The sequence below is a fragment of the Acinonyx jubatus genome, chromosome D1, assembly GCF_027475565.1.
Source record: "Acinonyx jubatus isolate Ajub_Pintada_27869175 chromosome D1, VMU_Ajub_asm_v1.0, whole genome shotgun sequence".
In the NCBI taxonomy this organism is placed as follows: Eukaryota; Metazoa; Chordata; class Mammalia; order Carnivora; family Felidae; genus Acinonyx; species Acinonyx jubatus.
Window position 1 is genome coordinate 48,960,189 of NC_069390.1, and position 16,520 is coordinate 48,976,708.

General features: G+C 42.2%; 2 protein-coding genes across 12 annotated transcripts in view; one reads left to right on the forward strand and one right to left on the reverse strand.

The window, feature by feature from the left end:
* Positions 1-435: 435 nt before the first annotated feature.
* Positions 436-8,588, reverse strand: AKIP1 (A-kinase interacting protein 1). 5 transcript variants are annotated; one of them, XR_008290473.1, is made up of 7 exons: positions 8,442-8,585; positions 7,988-8,215; positions 7,444-7,524; positions 5,149-5,253; positions 3,486-3,560; positions 1,032-1,288; positions 436-882 (listed from the first exon to the last, which is right to left on the reverse strand). XR_008290473.1 is itself a non-coding variant. In XM_027073203.2 (6 exons), exons 1-6 carry the CDS (start codon positions 8,520-8,522, stop codon positions 1,148-1,150), a joined length of 711 nt encoding a protein of 236 aa, XP_026929004.1. In that variant the 5' UTR covers positions 8,523-8,585; the 3' UTR covers positions 436-1,147. The 5 variants fall into 5 exon arrangements, 4 of the variants coding, with proteins under 4 accessions (XP_026929004.1, XP_026929007.1, XP_026929006.1 ...); XM_027073203.2 differs by having other exon boundaries at positions 436-1,288; XM_027073206.2 differs by having other exon boundaries at positions 436-1,288; positions 8,434-8,566.
* An 83-nt stretch (positions 8,589-8,671) lies between these two features.
* The window catches only part of DENND2B (DENN domain containing 2B), a 177,425-nt gene continuing 169,576 nt past the window's right edge, over positions 8,672-16,520 (forward strand). For 5 of the 7 annotated variants that reach the window (XM_027073196.2, XM_027073192.2, XM_027073195.2 and 2 more), the window contains exons 1-2: positions 8,672-9,150; positions 11,153-11,223. The gene's annotated coding sequence lies outside the window, so the exon portion shown is untranslated. Of the gene's footprint in view, positions 9,151-9,223; positions 9,479-11,152; positions 11,224-16,520 lie in introns of those variants that run through there. The other 2 variants (XM_027073200.2, XM_027073193.2) reach the window with 2 other exon arrangements.

Here is a 16,520-nt window from a genome sequence, read left to right on the forward strand (position 1 = left end):
CTGTTCCTCCCTAGGAATGCTAATATAGCTCTACATAAAACTTAGTTTTCATCATATAAAATATTGGCATTCATCCTGAGGAAAGACTTGTTACATTCAGAATGAGATGAATTACCAGGCAACCAAACAGACAGATGCAATATTGTTGACACGGTACCTTAAAGAAGTTTAGGGCACATCAAGGACTTTTGAAAACCAGTGACTTTTGGGGCGCCTGGGTGGCTCAGTTAAGTGTCCAACTCCTGACTTCAGCTCAGATCATGATCTCACGGTTTGTGGGATTGAGCCTTAGGTCGGGCCCTGTGTCAGGCTCTGTGCTGATAGCACGGAGCCTGCTTGGGATTCTCTCTCTCCCTCTCTGCCCCTCCCCAGTGCACATAAATAAATAAAATCTGTGACTTTTGAGCCTTATAATTATAGTCAGCATTAAGACTCTCAGGATTTTTTTTTTTAATAGGAAGCTAAAAGAGTAGTGGTGGTAAATACCTGAGGAGGCATTACAAAGTGGTTAAGTCCTTCTTCAATGGATGGAGGCAGAGTGCAGGCCTCAGGTGACAGTCGAATAAGCAGCAGCATCTTCACCCGTTAAGACTTCCCGGCAGATGAACGGCAGGAAGGCACCTGCCACAAGGGGCACAGGAGTCTGGTGGCCACGGCCAGGGCTCCCTGACGGGGGCCTGGGGAGATTGCTCGAGGATGCCTCCTCCACAGAAGCTGCAGGGGGTGATTGGCCTGCTTTGGGCAAATGTGTCCACAGCCTCTCTGCCATCGTTTCATAAGCCTTCAGCTGTGAGTGAGCGACACTGTTTCACCTCTTAATACCAATAAAAAGGAATTCTCTTCATTTCCAAATCATCTCCCTTTATTATAATTAGCCTTTACCTGGAAAGTAAGCAGTTAAAAACCATTCAGATAGCATCATTACATTATTATTTTCAGCCGGGGGGGGGGGGGAGGGGGCGGGCACTTCCAGAATTTTAAGTTAAAATAGGCACTGAAAGAGACAAACTCCAGTTCCCAGGAAGACTGACCCTCTACAGTCAGCAGTAAAAGCAGGAGTAATGTGTAAATATTAAGAGAATCATATGGTGACTTTATTCTTCTTGCTACTTAAGAAAAGGTGATGCGATGGCCGTGATGGTCAACATCATACGGCGAAGACCAAGTCCACACTTTGTCCTGAGTCCACTGCTACCACGTGAGTCTTGGTTAAATCATTTGCACCCACAGTGACGGAATAGGTCCCTGGATATACTTCTATGTAGAGGTCCTTAGAGATGTTTTCAGCCTGCAAGAAAAAGCATTTATTAGCGGTTTAGAGATTTTCTATCACAGTGCCATCAGGGCACCTCCAGCAAGGTGACCCCTGTGTGCCAGAAGTACAGTGGAACAAAGCACTGATGTGGGACATGGAGGTCCTGCTTTCAAGTCAGCCTGGGAAGACAACAGGAATGTCATTTAGGTAAGTCTCTGCCTCTCCTTGTGCCTGTTCCCTTATTTCTAAAACTGTGATACCTACCTCACAAAATGTACGTGAAAACACTTTGTAAGCGCTAGAATGTTACAAGAACATGAAGGGTCATAAATGGGACACTCCAATCATCGTGTTGGGGATCAAAAACAGACAGTGGCACCTGTTAGCACGGATTAGCAGTAATGACAAGGCACCATGGAATAACGAGACCCTTTTTAACTGTGCCTTGCTAACTCAGGAGTAAGATGAACTATTCTCTTCTCTGAAAGTGGAGCACGCTAGAGTAGATCCCATTCCATCATGCAGCAAGGCGGCTGGCTGGCCAAAGCCTCCCCCGGAGGATTGGTTGTCCCATAGTACAAAGCACGGGAAACTGGAGTCAACGGAAAGAGTTGTGTTTAGAGCTGTGCCGAACACAGACCATCTTCCAAGGACAGATTCAACACATGGCTGGGAAGCGGGTAGATGTGCGGCCAGAGGAGGGGTCTCAGTTCTGATGACAGACGGCAACACCGCACACAGGAGAAGAGAAGAGCCTGTAGTACAGAGCCAAAGCTCACATCCTACAGCTGGGACGTCCTGCATGCTTCCTCAGTGCTGGGCGGGGCGGGGCGGGGGTGGGGGGTGGCGGGTAGCCACAGGGAGCAGCTGCCCTTTCTACCACCATACCCGTGGCCCAAACCAAACCACCAGCCAGCAAATTCCACAAGGAGGAATAAATGGTAATATTTATACTTTTATGAAACCGCCTCCCCGCCCTCTACTTTGCAGAGATTTAAAATGAACTTTTCCTCGGACCCTGGGTGGTTCATTCGGTTGAACTTCCTACTCCCAGTTTCGGCTCAGGTCATGATCTCACAGTTGTGTGGGTTTGAACCTCGCATCGGGCTCTGCACTGACAGTGAGGAGTCTGCTTGGGATTCTTTCTCTCACCCTCCCCTGCCCCTCCCTTGCTCATGCTGTCTCTGTCTCTCTCCAAATAAATAAAAGTTAAAAAAAATTAAAAATAAAGTGAACTTTTTCCAAAGCTGCTTTAACCTCTGTTCTTTCACGCTCAGTTACTGCAAAATTGGCCTTATTATCATTTAAGTGACACGAATGCATAGGACTCTACCACAACTACGCATTGGTCATCAACTAAGTACATAAAAGTCGGTTTCAGAAAATTCGGCTATATTGGAATCACAGAAAGCCAAGGATACTTCATTTGTCTGCATAAAAGGAAACACAGGGGTAAGACTGGCATCTGTGATTTCAACACCATGAATATCGGGCAGATTAGCATTACCAAAATTCAGCAAGCATGGGAGGCATCTAAACCTTACAACTTATCTGCGCTAGAAGCAGAATATTGTTCATTGCCACTAACTCTAGCATATTCTGAATCCTGGCTAGTAGCACACTGTAGACAAATAAAGATTAAGCAAACTATTCCAGCAACATGCTGGAGTTCCTTTTCTCAGAATTCCAGCCCTTCCAACTTCCAGAAAATTCCCTGGGTTCATGAACTAATGAGTACTTTATTCTAAAAATGAAAAACTCATCACTGCATTTTTACAGGGAAACATTTGTGGAAAATGAGAACAAATCCCTTCAAATGTTTTGGAACTCGATCTAACCAAATTTATGTTTCAGAATTTCAGCAATGATTTTCACTTTGTAAGCAGGAGGGTCAGCACCCCCCTGCTGCTTGAACAGATGGTGGGATTCCAGCAGGACCCAGTGCCAGCCCAGCTGGGCCGTAAGAATGGAGATGTGAATACTTCACATTCTTTCCAACCGCAAGTATGAGCCCAAGCACAAAGAGTATCCCTTAAGCTTCAAGTGAAGGAAGGATACCAAGAAAACATAATTTTACATTGAATCAAAATGCTGTATTCTCTCTTTCCTCAAGGGTGAAACCTCCAACTTCAAATACTATGGATCTGGTACAAAGAACACTCTAACCAGGTCAACTGGTTCATGGAATGCACTGGTGGTGAAGCCCAGAACACAGAAGATCTGTACTCACAGGCTGCTGACAGGCCTGTAGAGCACACTCTGATGCGTGAGAGATGACTCCAAGACCAAGAGAGGTGTCTTTTCTCTGAAGAGATAAGTTGAAACACTGATTAGTGCCCAGACTTCTGGATTATAACAAGAAACTTTCTCTTACTTTATTAGGGTTTAATAATTGTTCTGTCAGTTTCTTCTAAGTTGTCACCTAAGTTATTAAGGCTTTTAGTGAACTCTGTGAGGTATTTGTAGTCAGATGTTTACCATGTTATTTAATTAATTAATTAATTAATTAATTTAAAACACTTATTTTAGTGGCAGAGTGCGAGCAGGTAAGGGGCGGAGAGACAGACATACAGAATCTGAAGCAGGCTCCAGACTCTGAGCACAGAGCCTGACGTGAGGGTCGAACCCACGAACTGTGAAATCATGACCTGAGCCAAAGTTGCACGTTTACCTGACTGAGCTACCCAGGCACCCCTACCATGATTCTTTTTTATACTTATATGGTCTTTGGAGACAGACCTGAATTTGAATCCTATCTCCTGCTTTACAAAAAGGGGTGGATTAATTTCTCTAAGTCCGCTTCCTAGTCTACAACATGGGGATACTAGATTGGAGATTTTAAGTGCAAGAGTGACTGACACTTAGCAGGCTCTCAGAAAATAGAATTCTCTTCTATGCTTCTCCCAGGAGTGGGGGTACTAGAGGAGAAAGGCAGAACTGATAAAGTCGATCTCCCTTAGAAGCACTAACTTACATTTTATAGGAAGGGATGGGAGGGGCAGGACTGACCCTTGCTCACACGTAACCCCCTTAGGATCAGGCAAGAAAAGGGAACCCAGGATTTGGGCCGTGTTGGTGCTCCACACATGCCAGGGAAACGGGAGGGGCTTCCAGCGTGCATCCAGCCCTCACTCACATCCCTGTGGCCATTCTTCTGTCCTTTCCCTAAACCCACAGGCCAGAGAAGTCAGGAATCCAATCTGTGGATTAGACTCTGAACTTAAGTTTGCTGTCTTCAAGTACAACTAGGAGAGTTTAAAAAGAGCAAAACAAAACAAAACCCTACTCTCTTCAAAAACAACAATGGACTCCTATGGCATCAGTTCAACAAGTAGAATCTTTGGCTTCCCCAGAACATGTGGTAAAAGACAGGTAAGACTGTAGTAAGAGGCCTATAATTGTTCCTAATACTAGTAGTTTATGTTCTAATATTTTAGGAAAAGAATTCTGTTACAAGAGACCCCCCCCTTACACTTCCTTTTTTAAAATTACCAAAGACATGATAATTATCACTAACTTAGGGTGAAGTATGTGATTATTAAAAACCTCTTTCGTATCTGTAGATGTAGGTGAGGACATTTGAAGCTCTCCTCTTTAAGCCTGTCCAAGGATCCTGGGACTCAGGATTTCAGGCTCAACTGAAGATGCTGCAGTGGCATCAATCTTATCTTTTGGACAAAATTCTATTTCGTGTTCATTGCTGCGAGGTCTCCAAGGTTGGGGGTTGATACATTTCCATTGAACACTGTAATGCTGAGACACAAAGTAATCCCCCAAATACAAATCCAGCAGGAACTCCTAATTACAGGGTATCACTTCGGGGGTGGTGGTGGGTGTGTGGGTGTGTGTATGTACGTACTAAGAGCATGGCACGGACAGCTGAGGATACATACCTGACCATTCCTCCCGTCACAGCACAAATGCAGTTCCGACTTCCTTCTGTGATAACGAGAGACGTGGGCTGCCCCTCCATCCTCCAGTACAGATGAATAATATTTCTATACAAGTGATGTGAAAGATATTGGGTAACCAAATAGTCTGATCAAATTAAAAAAAAACAACAACAAAAAAACCCAAAAACCTCCCTGCTACTTGGGGAAAATGTGGTTAAGGAGGGAGGCATCAGAGCAAAGGTAAATCATCCAGTCTCTTGACAGGCCTCTGAAGTTAAGGAACAACTCTGAGCCCACGTAAAATAGCTGCAGAGAAGGAAACTGCATTTGGCATCACTTTGCTGCCATCTGCTGTCTTTGTAGGGCAAGAATTCTGGCCATCTACAGTTGGGCAGGAAGATGCTCTCTGCCAGGTTAAATAATTGTCACAACGTCTTTGCCCCAATGTCAAGTACATATGCCCTTCCACCTCCTCTCATCACAAATTCTGATGAGCTGTTCCATTTTTATTGTCTAAGTCCCAGACAAGGACAAGGGAAGAGGGGTGCATCTCCTTGAGACTTAGAAATACAACAGGAAATGTAACAAAAACTCAACAGCTAGGCAATGGTTCTGTCCATGCGGGGGAGGGGGGGGAAGAGGTCTGTAATTTAAGGACAATAATCCAAAGGATCAGAAAGCAGTTACATTTTTTCTTGTCTATTTCCTTCCTCCCCCTCGAAGTTAACCTTAAACTTGCCCTTGATTATGACTAATGATGAGGACATCACAAGCCTGCTTGTTTTGAACACAGTGTACAAAAAGTGTTTAAGGCATGAGACCAAAAGAATGAGAAGCTGGGGATAGCACTTCAGGACATAGGTCTAATGATGTATTTTAGGGGCTCCTTCAAAATTGTAAAGGCAAGCTCAGAACACGTCTTAATTCTATCTCGAGAAAGCCACGGGATTCTGAGACTCCATTCAGAGTGAAAATCTGAAGTATGGACTGAAAATCAAAATGAAGAACACCAATTTGCTAAACCTCAAACCAAAGATCAATGTTATTCCTTTCACTGAACCATGTACCAAAATGTTTAAGTTGATCACTTCACAGAAAAGCTGAAGTTATGGATTTTTCTAAAACTAACAGAATAACACAAAAATATTCTCTGGGCCATATCTCATTGATAGGAATCCTGTTCTTGGAGTCAGAGGGCTTTTACAAAAGATGTAGAGAGAGAAGAGATTTTTAAAAATCTTAATAGATGAAATTGAAACAAGGTATTCTCTTCCTTCTCCCTTGTAGACCAGCATCCTTATAACCACATTAAGAATCACATCATGTTAAGGCTGGAAGAGACCACAGAGTCTGCCATAACTTCTAGATAACAGAGTATCTTCCATGCAGGTAATTTCCTTGGACGCAGGCTGGCCTGTCTTCACCATTCCTTCAAAGTACTTAAAGATGACTTAGTGTATGGTTTTGAGAAGAGAGTCTTTAAAACCTTTGTACACTCCTTTCAGTGAATGGTACCAAAAATATCCCTCAAGTCCCTCATGCTGACAGTTCATGACAATTTTCTGGTGTTCATCTCTCAGTGGAAACCGAAGAAACAGACTCTAGAGGCTGGAAAGCACTTTAGAGATCTTCATTTTATGACAGGGAAGGTAGGCTGAGAGAGACTAGCAGGCCCAGGGCATCATAGCCAGAAAGTGGCGGAACATGGGTGTGATTCCTGGGAGGTTGCTCTGCTAGTAAGCCACACCACCTCTGATGGGGGCACTCATCAGGTTATGAGGGTTCCACATAACCATCTTTGTGGCCAAAAAGTGATATGGACTCATAGGGACATACTTAAAAACAAATTACCGGGGACTTGAAACAGAGGTTAAATTCTAGTGTAGGGAATTTGTTTCTGTTTTTGTTTCAATACGTTTCGAAAACCAGAAAGGCTCAGTTCCAGTTTAGAGTGACCTTACTGATGTTTTTTTAACTTTAGTTCAGTTCAAAGTTAAAAAAAATCCCTAATATCTGGACTTGATTGTTTTGGAAGTCAGCAAATAAGCTTCCCACCCCTCCTGCCCCAATAGTCTGTATCCTCAATAATACCTACAGAACTGGACACGCAATATTTGTTGAATAAATTCTAATTTGGATTTATCACCCGGTTTAAATCCCTGTTTACAACCTGCCCTTGAAGGCGGGGCAGGGCAAACAGGTAGTCTCCAGATTCTCCCTAAATTCTGCAAAGATCCACTTTGTGATCCATCTGCAGGTGGATCAAGGGCATGGCTTTGGCTTACACCAACTTACCCCACACTGACTTGAAGTATAGTCCATGAATTCTGCCATTGTTCTGAAGGAAGCACTGAGGGTTGGTTGTCTTTCTTCTCTCTATTTGAATAAATGGCAAATCACAGGTGAGATGTGGTATTCCCTACTGGAGAATGAAGCCATTTGGAGAATGGCGTCTTTTTTGCTTTTCAAAAGGCCTCTGCAAGTTTAAGTCAGTAAGAAGGACCTTACTGAGAAAGAATTCCAATCTAATAGGAATTTATCCAGGACAAGGAAAGGTTTGCTAGCTTTCCCGTAAAATCAGGTGGTAACATGTAAGATTTTTTTATATATATAAAAAAAGTAACATACCAGGGCCGACCACTAGCGGTACCCTAAACTACCCAACAAGAATCTGTCAAATGTCAAGAGTTTTCAGGGGGCTTTCCGTTCATTGTCCCGTTACTTTACAGCTTCCGCCAAGGACAGGACCCCTCAGGTGTTTCTGCTGGGCGTGCCCAGGTTGCCAGCAGGCCACCAGGAGCGAATGAATGGGCTGGTCCCCCAGCACAGGAGCCCTCACCTCTCCCGGGAGAAGGCGCTGGGGGCCGGCTGCTGGCCGTCTTTCTCGGTCAGGCTGTTCCCGGGAAGTGACCCCCACGCTGCTTTGGGGGAGCTCCCGCGAATGCCAGTCCACCGCCCTCCTCTTGGCCCGCTCCAGCACTTCTTGACCCAGCCTAGCCGTGCGCTGCAGGGCACGTCGGTCCACCCCGTTCAGCGCCGCGGCCGCCAAACAGTTCTCCATATCTCCCTGCGCGGGTACATACACACAAACACGGGCTGGTCAGCGGGCCGCCGCGACCCTACTCCCGCTGCGGGTGGGAGCCCAGCCTCGACCTCCCCGGCGACCACCGCCCCCAGTTTCGCCCCCAAAGCGCCCTCGGGCCGGTGCTCGTCCGGGGGCCAGCTGGTGCGAGCAGATTCCCTCCATTTCCGTCTCCCCCCCTCCCCTCGGTAGGGGGCCCTCACCCACTCGCCTTTCCAGGCGCATGCGCACAGCCCTGTGTTGGAGAGGGAAGGCTGGACCTGGAGAACCCGGCGCCGGCGCAGCAGGCCATTGGCGGGGGGCTGGGCCTGGGGCCTGCGCCGACCACGCCTTTTGCGTCCTGGCGGCGGCCCGGGAGCGCCGGTTGCCGGGCTAACTGCCGGGCGCAGGGGCGGGGCTTGGCGGCGTGCGGGGCGTGGAAGTCTGAGTCGAAACAGGGCCGGGGCCGGCCAGTCTGCGCCTGCGGTGAGACCCCTGGGCTGGGGGCCATGTCCTCCGAGGTCATCTCCAGCGCTTTACGTGATAGATTCGGAGTAAAGTTAGTTGGTCGCCTGTTGGGCTAAGAAACTGTGGGGAATAAGACACCTGCCTCCAGGAGCCTTTTTCTGCCTGGTCCATAGTTTGGGATACCGCTACTCTAAAAACTTTTGAGATGAGGTGAGGCCACACAGTGAGGCCGCCAAGGTGGCGCTTGGAGAAGAGTGTGGCCCGCCGGCTGTGGGCAGTGGGACTCGGGGCCCTCCGCCAGAAGACAGGTGTTCAGGGCCGGAGGGGCATCTGAGTTCTACGTACAGCTCCGTAGTCTCATCGTGGCGGCTTTCTAACTTCTCCGGTGGAGAGTAGGGACTCACGCATTTTTGGAAGCCTCTTCTCTTGGGGGGTTGAACCCAGCTTTCAAGAATAGTTGCAGCAACGTTTAAGTAAGAAGCTATGCATCGTTTTCTTCCTCTCCATTCCTCACCTCTGGGTTATTTGATAGAAGGTATAGCCCAAGGTCTCGCTGCTAATTAGCGACTGGGCTACACCACACTGCGCACAGCCAGCACAGCAAAGCCTTGACGTTCAGGAAGAACCACTTTAAGGGATACTGCTCATTAGGGGTCATTTTAAGGGACACGAGGAAATCAATGCTGACCTCGTCTCCTCAGCAGATGGCTTGATCAGCAGTTCTGGGCCACCAGGATACCACTGCAACCTCCATCTGCACTGTGGCTCATTTCCTGCTTTCCTCTCACAGAAGGAAATTAAGTAAAAGTCTTCATTATCATTGGGATATTTCCAGTGTAGTATAAAATATTCTAAAACTTTTCCTCCAGTAAATGGTTTTTATTGCCTCCTTTAGAACTTAGTGGTTAGGCGCACATGGTCCCGAATATCCAGTCTGGAGAGCTGAGTTTGAATTCAGACTTTGCCACTTTTTTGCCGTGTTGATTCTGGGCGAACAAGTTACTTCTTTGAACTTCGCTTTTCCTCTTCTCTATACGTAGGGATACTAATAGTAGCAACCTCCTAGACTGTAAGCTTCTTGAGAGTGGGGACCATGTTCATTTTGTTTACTGAGTTTAAGGCGCATCTAGTATTTTTTATCTGTGACAGAAGGGGCTAAAAATAGCTCTTGAATGCAGTGAAGTAGGAATTGGGTTGCTGGGTTTTTTTTGTGTGTGAGATAAATCCTCTAAAATGCTTAGCCCGATGCCTTGCAAACAGTAAGTGCTCCACAGATTTAACTAGCATTATAACGCTCCAAGCACTGTTCTAGGACTTGTGGAAAATAGAAATGGATCAGGTTAAAGCAGAATAAAAACGAGAGAATGATGCACATAAAATCTGTAATGCCAGAGGCCAAATATTAAGATTTTGTTCATAAGCTGTTGTTATAAGATTGATAAAGTGCTCTGAGGCTTAGAGGAGAAAGGGATACTTTTCAGTTGGGGGTATCAAGAAAGGCTCGTTAGAGAAGAAGGCATTTGAGCAAAGTCTTGAGGATGGCCCAAGAATTAATAACAGATATTTAAAATCCCTGTTAACTGCTTTTATAATGAATGTGGTTCGAACTTTTAACTGTGTCTATGTAACCATGAGCACATATTTAACCATTTTCTACCTCAGTTTTGTCATCTTTAAAATGGGAATAATAATAGTATATTCCTTATAGAGTTGTGAGAATCAAATAAATTAATACATATAAAATGCTTTGAATAGTACTTGACACATAGTAAATACTCAGTAAATATTAGCTAGTATTATCTTAATCAGACTTCAGCCTTGTCTCCCAATATGTGCTTACTTACCTGATACTATATCCATACCTCACATCAATTGGCTTTCTTCCACAGGATTCTGTTACTACCTCCCATTCCCAATTCCATTCCAGTTGAAGCATTACTTTTTATCAAGTCAACTTTTTGAAATCTGCTATTCACAGATGCAACCTCTGTTTCCATGGCTTTCTTTTTTTTAATATTGATATACTCATCCCAATCTGATTTAAATTATATTAGTTATGCTTCATTTTCTTTCAAGGTGGAAATTATTCCTGATTTGTTTCTAAACATCCAGGGCTTTTTAAGCAGTAGGTGTTCATTAGGCATTTGTTGGATTTACTGACTTAATTTTTTATTTAAATAGATCCCTGTTAGGCCAGATAAGAGTTGGCTTCTTGGAAAAAAAAAAATCTACCTACATACTTGAGTGAATATAAGGAATATTCGGTTGTAACTAATTTTCCCAGAATTTAACAGTTAGAAATATATGGAAAGAAGATGCTTGGAATGAAACTAAAGCCTAAAGACTGACATGAAATTAAAATTTTGCATTTATTTTTATATTTATAAGCATATTTATATATATCTTTTTAAAAAATGCTTTCAAGGTTTGAACCATAAACCACAGATTGAGAGGCTCCTTTTTCTCTTTTTTAAGATTGGATGGAAATAATGATGGAACATGACCTACCATCAGGCCCCATGTGGATCAAACACAGCCCAAGCCAGGTATTCCTTAAAGCCACTGGTGGGACTTGGAAATATAACAGAAAATAGAGGGAGGGAATATGATCAGGAATGTATCTGATCATCAATGGAGAAAGGAACTGTTGATGTAAGTCTTTCATGATTTCTTTCTTCATGACGTAAATACAGGGAACACATAGAAGTTGTCTAGAAGTTCCCCTTGTATTCTGGGGAACAGTTGAGTTGGAGGACATCTTTATTCCTGGAATCTGTGGAAAGAGATTGGTGCTGTATTTGGGACTTTTTGAGGAGCAGAAAAACCAACTTTAGTGAAGAGAAAATGTAAATTATTTTTCTCTGTGTGAAGAAGGCAAAAGAAGGGTTAAAAACCTATGATGTAAAAGTGGGTATCATGCCAGAGTTAGACAATGATTTATACTGTACATACCAGAGAATGTATAAATCATTTTATTTGACAGGTGGTATTTTTATTTCTTCAGCAGACTTAGGGAGCTTTAGAATCATTACAGCTTTGTAAAGTAGTATTATAGACTGAGTTATTAGATCATTCATTTTGCCTGATTACATCAACTCATTGGGTTTTTGGAGAATGAAAGAAAGTCATTATCAAAATTGTCATCTTGATTATATAGATTAAAGAAAATGGATCAAAGTTCTGAGAATTAGCTTTCACAACCTGTTAAAAATTAAAAAATTGGAAGTTAAAAAATTGATTGCAGAGCAGGAATGATTAGGGAAAAGTTTTGTCATTTTAAAAACCATCAGAGATTAAAGGAATAGTAATTTTGGTGGATATAAATAGTTGGAATCCATGTGGAGTTTTAAAAAAACTACCTTATTGAGTTGAGGTATGATTCACCTTACATTACATTATATTCACCTGTTTTAAGTGTATAATTCAATAAATTTTAGTAAATGTACAGAATTTTTGCAGACATCACCACAATCCAATTTTGGAACATTTCCATTACCTGAAAAAGATCCCTGTGCCCACCATATGCAGTTAGTCTCAGGTCCTATCTCTAGAACCAGGCAACCATTATTCTGCTTGCTATTTCTATAAATTTGCCTTTTCTAGGCAGCTCATATAAATGAATCATACAGTATGTGACCTTTTTTGTTTGGCTTCACTTAGCAAAATGTTTTTGAGGCTTATCCATGTTGTGGCAGGTATCAGTACTTCATTCCTTTGTATGACTGAATAATACTCCATTATATGAATATCCTACATTTTGTTTATCCAGTCACTAGTTGATAGCCATTTTAATTGTTTTCACTTGAGGACTGTTATGAATAATGCTGCTATGAAAGATTAGGTACGAGGCTTTGTGTAGGCACAGATTTTAATTTCTCTTGAGGAGACACTTAGGAGTGGAATTGTTGAGTGGTTATGTTAAATTTATGTTTAACATTTTAAGAAACTGCTAAATTGTGTTCCAAAGTGGCTGTCTCATTTTAAATTTCCACAAGTGTTGTATGAAGGTTCCAGTTTTTCCAGACCCTCCCCAGTACTTGCTATTGTTTGTCATTTGATTAGAGTCATTCTACTGGGCATGCAGTAGTAGCTCATTGTGATTTTAATTTGCATTTCTTTAATGACTACTGATGTTGAGCACATTTTCTTGTAGCTATTAGCCATTCCTATTCTATTGTCTATTCAATATGTCTATTCAATAGATGTCTATTCGATGTCTATTCACATCTTTTGCCCATTTTTTTAAATGTTTATTTTTGAAAGAGTGAAAGCTGGGGAGGGGCGGAGAGAGAGGGTGACAGAGGATCCAAAGCGGGTTCTACGCTGACAGCAGTGAGCCCGATATGGGTCTTGAGCTCACAAATTGTGAAATCATGGCCTGACCCAAAGTTGGCCACTCAACCAGCTGAGCCACCAAGGCGCCCCAACCTTTTGCCCATTTTTAATTGGCTTTTTAAAAAGTTATTATTGAGTTATAAGAGTTCTTGCTGTGAACAAGAATTCTTGATCAGATGTATGATGTATAAGGATATTTTCTCAGTCTGTGTCATGTTTTTCTTAATGGTGTTTTTTTGAAACACATCTTAACTTTTGATGAAGTCCATTTCTTAGTTTTTTTTCTTTTATGGATTGTGCTCTTGGTAGCTAGAAAATCTTTTTGCCAAATGATCTGTGTACAAGTTGGGGAACAAAACATCAAGTCTGCTATGACTTACTTTCTGTTGTGTGCAAGTCCTCACGTTCAGGCAGTGAATACCTAGGACACGTGCACACCTTCCAGACCACCAAGGATGTGTGAGAGTTTATCAAGGTCCACTATGGCTAGCATGCTCCTGGGTCTCACTGTTAAATTTCTGCTGGTCTGTTGCTTACCCCAACCAATACTGCAGTCTCAGCCAGCTGTGATGTTGATTTTCCCTGATTGTTTACCACTTGTTTTCTAAGGTCACTTGTTTCTGACAATACCCTAGGCACCAAATCAAGTCAGTGCCCTCCAACGGTAGAACTACTGATTTTCATGACTTGTCCTGTCTTAACAGAACTACTGTGTTGGTGCTGGGGTCAGGGAAAGGGAGTGGGAACAGCCTCTGTTGTCCCAGAGTCCCACTTTTCTCACAGAGGTTCAGTAGTTTTATTATTTATTTATTTTAAAAATAAATGCTTTCCAAATGTTTATTTATTTATTTTGGGGGAGAAAGAAGGGAGAGAGAGAGACAGACAGACAGACACACCATGGGGGGGAGGGGTGCAGAGAGAGAGAGGAAGGGAGAGAATTCCAAGCAGGCTCCACACTCAGCATGGAGCCTCACATAGGGCTAGATCTCAACGACCCGTGAGATCATGACCTGAGCTAAAGTCAAGAGTCAGATATTTAACCAACTGAGCCATCCAGGTGCCCCCAAAATAAGTGATTTTCAATTTGTTGTGTACCTCTGGTCAATTTCCAAAAAAAAAAAAAAAAAAACCCCAAAAAACAAAAAGGCTGAAATGCTTTTTTTGACAATTTTGTATAGTTTTTTGTGGCTTTGGACAGATGATTTACCAATCTCCTTAATCTATCATTCTGGAATTACCCCTAGGTAGAGTTTTAATGTCCTAAAAACTGACACCATATATCCTGACTGATGTAGCAGCTTTTTAAAAATTAATATTTAGATCTTACCATTCCCTTCCAATTTTACATCCTTCCTAGCTTTTTAAAACACAATTGTTGACTCTCTTGAGGTTTACTTTTACATATTCTTTTAGGATGAAATTTATGTTTATTCTTTCTATCAGTATTTCTTTTTTTTTTTAATTTTTTTTAACGTTTATTTATTTTTGAGACAGAGAGAGACAGAGCATGAACGGGGGAGGGGCAGAGAGAGAGGGAGACACAGAATCTGAAACAGGCCCTGGGCTCTGAGCTGTCAGCACAGAGCCCGACGCGGGGCTCGAACTCACAGACTGTGAGATCATGACCCGAGCTGAAGTCGGACGCTCAACCGACTGAGCCACCCAGGCGCCCCTCTATCAGTATTTCTTTATTTGTTCAGTGGTCATTTAAGTCTTTGTTCTATATTGATGTTGGAATGTATTTGCATTTCAGGAAGCTCTCATAAGTCGAGTAGGAAACCAAATTTCCAGGGTTGGAATTACAACATTTTTGAGTAAACCTTGGTTATATATTCTGGTCTGTGCTAAGTCTATCTAATTATAATTATAGGTGTATCCCATTTTAAGAAATAATAGAAATACATTTAAAAATTTAATAAGTAATATGGTGATTATATTATTTATAATATGCTGTTCACACTCAAATATTCGTATCCTTCAGCTTGTGACTTTTTTCCACTTATACACCATCCTCTTAACATTGTGTAGACAACGTAAAATGGTCTACAGAAAAAGTTTCTGTATTTTTTTTTTTTCCTTATGAGACCCAATAGTAACTAAGGCAAAGATGTCCTATTTGGGAGAGATGGGACAGATTGGGGGGATATTGAAAGTTATGCCTGGTGGCTGTGGACAATGAGCGAGGATCCCAAAGTTGAGATGGCTCAAATTATTATCTGAAGTTGATTATAGGATGAGGCATGGCAGGTAGAGAGGTATGTCACCTTTTGTACTACTCTGTTCCTTGGGCCGGGGAAATTTTCTCTTTATCATGGACTGGGCAAGATTGGGCATAAGGTGAGTGGGGCAGAGGATGCTTTCATTATGAGGAAGGAGGAGAAGAATATAGTAGCCAAATAGAAGATGCAGCCTTGTGGAGAGAGGAGGTGCAAAAAGCTCGCTAGGTTTGACACAGGGCAGAAGATTTCTCTGGCTGATAGTAGGCGTTCTGAGTCAACAGCTAGATCCTCATCTTCCTTTTTGGATTTTAAGAAAGTAAAAGTCAAGTGAGGTCAAAGGATTATTTAATAAATGTGATAGCCAGATTTGAGGGTCCATTATCTGATGCATAACATGGACAGAGGGACAGAAGGAAATGGACTAGAGAATGTTTCAGACTAATTGGTTTTAGGTGTGGTCCTCTGACTAACTTATTCTTTGACTTAATTTTTGTGCTGACATCTCATTTTATAAGTCCTAGCTTAGTCTCAGTGCTAGCACTTATAAAATGAGATGTTAAAACAAAAATTAAAATCATGGATGTGAAATACTTGGAAAGACACATTGCTACATAAATGTAAGAAAATATCATTGTATAATGCTAAAATATTAAGAGCTACTGCTAAATGAAACTTTCTCGTAAGATAAAGCTTCACCAAAATTGCAATGAAAATTAATGGAAAGATGAGGTTTAATTTACCACAGATTTCAATATGCATGTATTGAGTCTATGCTCGCTGAACAGTTGAGGTTCTTGTGTGTTAAAAGTGAAGGACAGATCACTTAAGTGACATAAACCCTATAGGTACCACGATTTTAAAATCCTTTTCTGTTTACTGTGTTTATGATGCTAGTTTAAACTGAGTACATTTGCTTTGTAAGAATCCAAAGGAGAAGATTTTTCCAAAAAAAGATGATGGTCTGTTTATCTAGGCCCTCCAAAAGCATTTCCTGCCAGGCAGTTGACATGTAGCCTTGGCACAATTTCAGAAAACTATTTGCTTCTGTTTACCCTTCCAGATACAGCATCTCCTAGGAATTGAGATGAGGAATCTCCTTTAACTCTTAAACTTTATAAAGTTTATGTAACACTTTTGGGTCTCCTCTTTATGTTAGCACAATGAAAATTCCTGTGTCTTTAAATTCTAAAAAAAAATGCCTCTGTTTTAGTAATTGACTAGCAGAGAAGTCAAAGCCTTAAAGTGAATTAACCCAATAAAATGTAATTAGAATATTCCTTTTCCCATAT

Coding starts and splice junctions, on each gene's coding strand:
- AKIP1 (XM_027073203.2), bottom strand. CDS start 8,522: ATGGCCTGCTGCGCCGGCGCCGGGTTCTCCAGGTCCAGCCTTCCCTCT. Junction 7,525..7,987: donor AGCGCCTTCTCCCGGGAGAG/GTGAGGGCTCCT, acceptor TTATTCAAATAG/AGAGAAGAAAGACAACCAAC. Junction 5,254..7,443: donor ATACTTCAAGTCAGTGTGGG/GTAAGTTGGTGT, acceptor TCACTTGTATAG/AAATATTATTCATCTGTACT.